This window comes from Rhinichthys klamathensis, unplaced genomic scaffold (genome assembly GCF_029890125.1).
Source record: "Rhinichthys klamathensis goyatoka isolate OS25496 unplaced genomic scaffold, OSU_Roscu_1.1 h1tg000401l_1, whole genome shotgun sequence".
Lineage (NCBI taxonomy): Eukaryota > Metazoa > Chordata > Actinopteri > Cypriniformes > Leuciscidae > Rhinichthys > Rhinichthys klamathensis.
The window spans coordinates 778,832-785,370 of NW_026606902.1; the positions used below are offsets into that span (position 1 = coordinate 778,832).

General features: G+C 36.4%; 1 protein-coding gene across 1 annotated transcript; it reads right to left on the reverse strand.

The window, feature by feature from the left end:
* Positions 1-409: 409 nt before the first annotated feature.
* LOC130070325 (transmembrane ascorbate-dependent reductase CYB561) lies at positions 410-6,539 on the reverse strand. Its single transcript, XM_056234690.1, has 5 exons — positions 6,232-6,539; positions 4,127-4,225; positions 2,093-2,196; positions 1,350-1,507; positions 410-904 (listed from the first exon to the last, which is right to left on the reverse strand). Exons 1-5 carry the CDS (start codon positions 6,437-6,439, stop codon positions 712-714), a joined length of 762 nt encoding a protein of 253 aa, XP_056090665.1. The 5' UTR covers positions 6,440-6,539; the 3' UTR covers positions 410-711.

Below are 6,539 nucleotides of genomic sequence, written 5' to 3' on the forward strand. Positions count from 1 at the left end.
TGATGTAATTGCATTAAATACTGTATAGACTAATAATAGTGGATTTAAAATCAAGATTTAACGTAAATGTTAAAATATATGTTTATAATATAACTTTCTCACTTTAAATACTTTGGTCAGTTCAAGAATAATTTATACAATTGTATATTTATTAGAATTAAAAGAGTAGTTTCATGTCTATTCTTGTATTGTTCAACTGGTCGAGGTTGATATGGGATTTGGAAAGTAAAAAGTAATGGAATACTTTTTAGAGAGAGTAATTAATACAGTAATCTAATTAAACTGTTAAAGATGTACAATTAGTAGCAAGAAATAAACTCTGTGTGTATATATATATATATAGTAATCTAAATTCTAAGGCACAAGAAAGTACATCCTGATATTTCAAATAATCTAATGCATTTAAACACTATATAATTGTATATATATTGTGTGTATATACAAAATATATCAACAATTAGAAATCATTCCAAAAAAAAAAAAGCCTAACCCTGAAAAAAATCAAACAATATATAACATTTAATTACTCCAATAATAAAAACAGTAACATGTTTTCTGTTCCATACATGTTGGTAATTTAATCCTGCTTTAACGTGCATATGACAAGGGCGTGTCAAATACAAAATAATACCAAGACTGCAAATAAAGGAACTGGCTGACAGGTTTACTAGGACACGGGCAGAAAGGCAGTTGTTGGAGTATATTAAGACATTAAGGAGAGCTGGGGATTTCTCCTTCCGACAGGCTCTTAAAATGCACAGATAGAGCCTCCTCCTCAGGATTCGGTGGTCGCCTGAAATCCTCTCTCGTCACCACGTAACCCACCACGACCCCAAAGCACACCAGCAACAAGCCTAAAATATTTGCCAGGACCCCCTCAGCAACAAACTTGGAGTAAGTAGGCCTGAGAACAGAAAATGTGCCATAAAATCTTTATTGGTTAATGAATGGAAAAACGCTGTTGTAACTTGCAAACCTTAACTCAAGCTTCTGGACCACTTCTGAACTGAAACGCAATGTGTTAAGAGTGTTTATTTATGTGTCAATGAAGTAAATAATTATATGTGCAGCATATTTTATCATTTTTAAAAAATAAACTATTCATGAGTTACACAGTAAATAGGCACACAGGGAATATCTTGAATAAATCCAGCATTTGATGCTCCACAGTGAGAGATGGAGAAAAGAAGCCAAAAATCATTAATATTTATTGAAAGTCTCTTTCCGCTGTGACTCATTCACCCGGTGACTCATTCCTTTCCTCTCATTCAAAATGTTTACCTCGGTTTAGTGACATCAGTTGTTATTTTCAAAAATGATATTCGTTAGATACATTCACTGACACTCACATGATACTGAAGAGCAGTTTCTCTGTGATTCCCAGCAGGCAGGATCCCACAGACATGGCCAGCAGCAACAGGCCGAAGAAGACGTGCAGAGGGAGATACCAGCTCCTCAACTGAGCAGATGCCCATGGGAAAAGGAAAAATCCCAGTCCCAGTAACCACTGGAGCAAAGGAGAGGAGGAGAAGTCAGTCCTAAGACAACTTGAGGCGATCTATTCCATTGGCCTCTTAAAAATGTTTTAGGATCAGGTATCCTCAAATTATAAAAAGGTTATATAAAAAATTGATACTCCGTAAAAAAAAAATTTATGAAAAAGAAAATTGTTAGGAAAAAAAATATATAATGGAATTACTTGTAAATTTTACTTAAATATATATATATAAATAAATAAAGTATAATAAAATAATTAAATCCTATTTTTCAGATGTGCATACAATATGAAGTGGAATTTAATAAAAAAATTCAGATGTATGTAGAATATATGAAGTGGACTATCAGGTCAGGTTTCAAGGCTGGATTACCAGTGTCAATAAAAACACTTAACAGCAATGTTCTGATGTCAATGGTGATGTAATGGATGTGACCCTCCACACGGGGGTTTGCTAATGCAGAGCAAAGTGCTTCCAAACCACAAACACTTGCAGAACAGTCATGATGCAGCTCAGCTGTTCAAATAAGGAAGAAGGAAGATGTTTAAATGCAAACAGACCTTCGCCCTGGTCAAAAGGAAATAACTGCAAATTACCTGCAGGAAAAACAGCACAAAAGTGAGCATGCCACACCAGCTGTGCAGACTATACATGTGAGAGATCTTAGCCGATGAATGGAAATCAAATGCGGCCACAAGACCTGGGGAGAGAGAGAGATAATAAAAACATATACTTTTTATTCTTCCACACAATTTTCTGCAATTAATTTAAATCAAACTGCTGATGTTTTAGGCATGTTATCTATTTTGTTTTAGTAAACTTGTATGTCTGAAAATCTCCCATCGCTATTCAAAATCTGAAGGAAAATTTTCCTCTATCATAAAAAAAGCATATTTATTTGAGAAAATGTGTTTTTTGTCTTACCCTGATTCACTATGGTAAGCCTATTATAATTGTTTCGATTTTAGACAGAGCGGGATGCTTTTCACGCGAAATTGTGTACTTGCGCCACTCATCCGTGCGCGTCTCGTCATATCCGTAAATAGAGAAAAGTTGCTCCGGCTACTTTGACGCATGTGGAAGTGGCAACGAGCGAGAAAGGTTGACATGGAGCAGCTAAAAAGAACCTCAGGGGAATCACCCATTTTAAAATAGAAGGCAAAAAGAACGCGACAGAGCTTGCAATTAATCAAGAATCAACATGGGCTTTTCGGAGATGGCGAGAACTGAGGGATTTGAAATGTAAAAGCATTTTTTACTTAAAGGTGATTAGGATTAGGGTATTTTATTGAACAGATAAATTACCATGTAGCTCTCTTAACAGAGTTCATTGTAACGCATTATGTATTGTGAGAGTCATTTCGTGGTTGTTGTAGCTGTGCTGGAATTTATTTTCAAGGAAGTACCATGTCTATTAATAGGTAAAGCTACAGTAATGTCTTCAGCTAGTCAGCTTGAGATCCTTTCCATATAAACTGGTTATATCTCTTAAAGGGATACTCCACCGTTTTTTCATATTAAACTATGTTATCCCCTTAACTAAGACGAGTAGATGCATACCTCTCTCGTCTCTCTCATATCGCTCTGTCTTGCGGCGAAACTTTGGTAGCACTTAGCTTAGCCCAGTTCATTCATTAGGATCCAAGCAGAGAAGCGACCAAACACCTCCACGCTTTCCCTATTTAAATACAGTTACACGAGTAGTGTAACTCGACCAAGAATGGTGACACAAAATAAAACGTAAATTGGATAACTATAATGTATGGCGGAATACCATAGCAAGTGCTTGGGAGCATCCTGGATCAACATTCCTGTCCCAAAATGTAGTCCTTACCCAATCCCTACCCCTAAACCTAACCCTACCCATAACTTTTCCCAAAAATCATAGGGTAATGATAGGTGAATAACACTGATGTTTAAGTACTTCACCCTGGTTCTAAGCCTAAACTTGACATACATTGTAAACTTGTCCCTCAAATCTGATTGGTTGATTGGAAAGTTGAACATGTGGTACTTGGTGAAATCACGTTCAACGAGACGAGAGGGTCGAGGTATGTATCAACTTGTCTTAGTTAAGGGAACAACATAGTTTAATATGAAAAAACGGTGGAGTATCCCTTTAAGAGCAGTAGTGAATGTTTTCTGAGCAGGAGGATAACCATATTCATCCGCAGTCACACAGATGCCGAAGCACAACCAAAACAATATTCTTCTGCAAAATGCCAGCCGTTTTGTTTTTTGTACTGCTAGAGGGCCAAAAGTTACATCATGTACCTTTTTTTTTTTTTTAAAGAAGAAAATCTTACTGACCCCAAACTTGTAAACGGTAGAGTACATATATAGACTGTAACAGAGCAGTTGCACGCATTGGTGTTGACTTCTGGAAATGCAAATCTAGTTATCCTGTGCCCTGCGACTAATAAAATACATCTGTTTATCTGAAGGAAATTTTAGTTTTCGCCTTATTTAATGGTTCAAACTGCACATTAGTCACGGGAAATGGCTGTGACCGCAGCAGTTGAGAATTTCAGCTAAAATCTGTCAATAAACAAATACCCAGCAAAACTAGCCAAACGTACATGTAATCTACGTTTTCTTCTAGCCTGCTAGCACACGCATGTTGGACTTACCCACAATGCTGATGATGAGGGCCATCATATGCAGCAGAGCGTGGAGAATTTTCACAGAACGTTTAGTCTCATTTCTGAAGACACGGTAAACCAGAACAGCTGTGGTAGAGAAAGAACAAGCTCTTATTAAGCCATTTTATCATATGTGAAAAGGTTAGCCAATTATAAAAGAATTACAAGTATTAAGTAACAGACAGAAGTCTTAAAGGCACTAAAAACAGCCTGCGTCAGATTTGAAATTCTACAGATGCAGTAACTTGTCAAATAACAGCTGAAGATGTATTCCTGTGTGTCTTTTTGGCCTTTGTACAAGCAGACAGATCCCCTCTGGGCTGTTTTTACTGGTGTTTTTTGGGACAGCTAAACCTCTAATAGGCCAGTGACCTTTTAGATATAATGTCCTAATTAAATTGCCATGACGAGGGCTTTGAATAAGAGGATCACTGCTAAAGATATTAGCTCAATTAGCATCTGTCTCTGTCGAGTGCTTTATTAAGTGCCCAGATGTAAGACCCATGAATTGACTGTGATTATACTTTAACAGCACAGAAGTCTGTCTGTGTGTGTGTGTGTGTGTGTGTGTGTGTGTGTGTGTGTGTGTGTGTGTGTGTGTGTGTGTGTGTGTGTGTGTGTGTGTGTGTGTGTGTGTGTGTGTGTGTGTGTGTGTGTGTGTGTGTGTGTGTGTGTGTGTGTGTGTGTGCGTGTGCGTGTGCGTGTGCGTGTGCGTGTGTGTGTGTGTGTGTGTGTGTGTCAAATTATAGAGATCAGATACATCCATTTAAAAAGGTTAAAAATAATTTATCTTCTCGGACTATTTTCTTTACTGTATTCTTGACAACAGCAGTTACAGATTAATAGAGAAAACTACACAATACTATCTCTCAGCAGGGCTTATTTCTGTTTGAAAACTAACCATGAAGTATTCTAGCCCACATTGATTCATATATACACAAAAATCAGGAAACAAATCAGATCTTAGCTCTAACAGCATTAGCTGGCCCTTTCTGTTCAGTGTTGTGTGTTTTATTGCAAGCACAGACACACACACACACACACACCCTAAGGGCTGAGAGACAGAAGATCCAAAGATGTCTTATTAGACAATTACACGCAATCTGGTCTTTGCAACCAACTTTTCTATATCACTGATATTTGGCCAATACACAGTATTATAGAAAAAAATGAGAGAACACTTTTTGATGAAAGTCAACTTTTTTTTTTTAAAGAATTACCTGGATTGATAAATCATACACCATAAGACCACAATAAGAAGTATTACCAATTTAAATATAGTAGATTTTGTTCATTAAGACACAATATTTTTACTTTTACATATACATATACATACATTACGAGGAACATATATTTTAATAATATATATATACACACATACACTAGTGTTCAAAAGTTTGAGGGGTTTTTGCAGCAAAAATAATAATACAAAAAAATGTTTCTTGAGCATCAGATCAGCATATTAAAATGATTTCTGAAGGATCATGTGACACTGAAGACTGGATTCAACTGGATGAAGGCTGAAAATTCAGCTTTGCCACCATAGGAATAAATTACATTTTAAAATATATTTACATACAAAAGTGTTTAAATTGTAGTAATATTTTGCAATTACTGTTTTGTATTTTTAATAAAATAACTTTTTAACAGTATTTACATAAACATTTTAACTGTTTACATGATTATTTTAATATATTGCATTTAATATACATTTTATACATTCCAATTTTTAACCACAATTTATACCCAATCGTGTAGAAAACACTGTTTGAGTGAGGGAATAAATGGGTTGATAAATGCCTCAAGTAATGGCAACATTTGTTCATGCCACCAACACAGCAGAGGAAAACTAGGTTAATCAGTCATTTCAAGGTATTAAATGTTTAAATGAAAAGAAAAAGATAAGATTATTTTTCTAGGCAGTTGTAGCACTGCATGTTCACCTGCTGGGCTACAGAAAAAATAAATATATTCAGCCCAGAAAAACTATATCAGTATCCTTGGGTGTCAAAACTAGCATTTATACTATTTCAGTTAAATGAAGTTTAAAAAAAAAAAAGTTTTACTCTATTCTTTACTCTATTTATTCTTACCATCTCCATAGAGGAAGACCAGGCCGAGGACCATACAGAGAGGGTGGACGTTAAACTCTTGAGCTGAGCCGTCCCAGGCGTAGCCTCCACGGTAATGTCCCATCCACACGCCTGTGATCACCACACATGTAACCCCCAGCACCTGAGAACACACCACATACCACGGCAGAGTCCGCAAGCCGCCCGCACTCAACGCCATACCCTCCATTACCTGCTGGGACACAGGGATGAAAGAAAGAAAGAAAGAAAACCTTTAAGGGATGTACAAGACTCCACCTCTATGCAAATTACATATTTAATGAATGATA

What these genes read in the sequence shown, in the direction of transcription:
- LOC130070325 (XM_056234690.1), bottom strand. Translation starts at nt 6,439, where the DNA reads ATGGAGGGTATGGCGTTGAGTGCGGGCGGCTTGCGGACTCTGCCGTGG. An exon ending in GGTCTTCCTCTATGGAGATG is followed by an intron (nt 4,226 to 6,231) that starts GTAAGAATAAAT and finishes TCTCTACCACAG; the next exon opens with CTGTTCTGGTTTACCGTGTC. An exon ending in TTGTGCTGTTTTTCCTGCAG is followed by an intron (nt 1,508 to 2,092) that starts GTAATTTGCAGT and finishes CCTTTGCTCCAG; the next exon opens with TGGTTACTGGGACTGGGATT.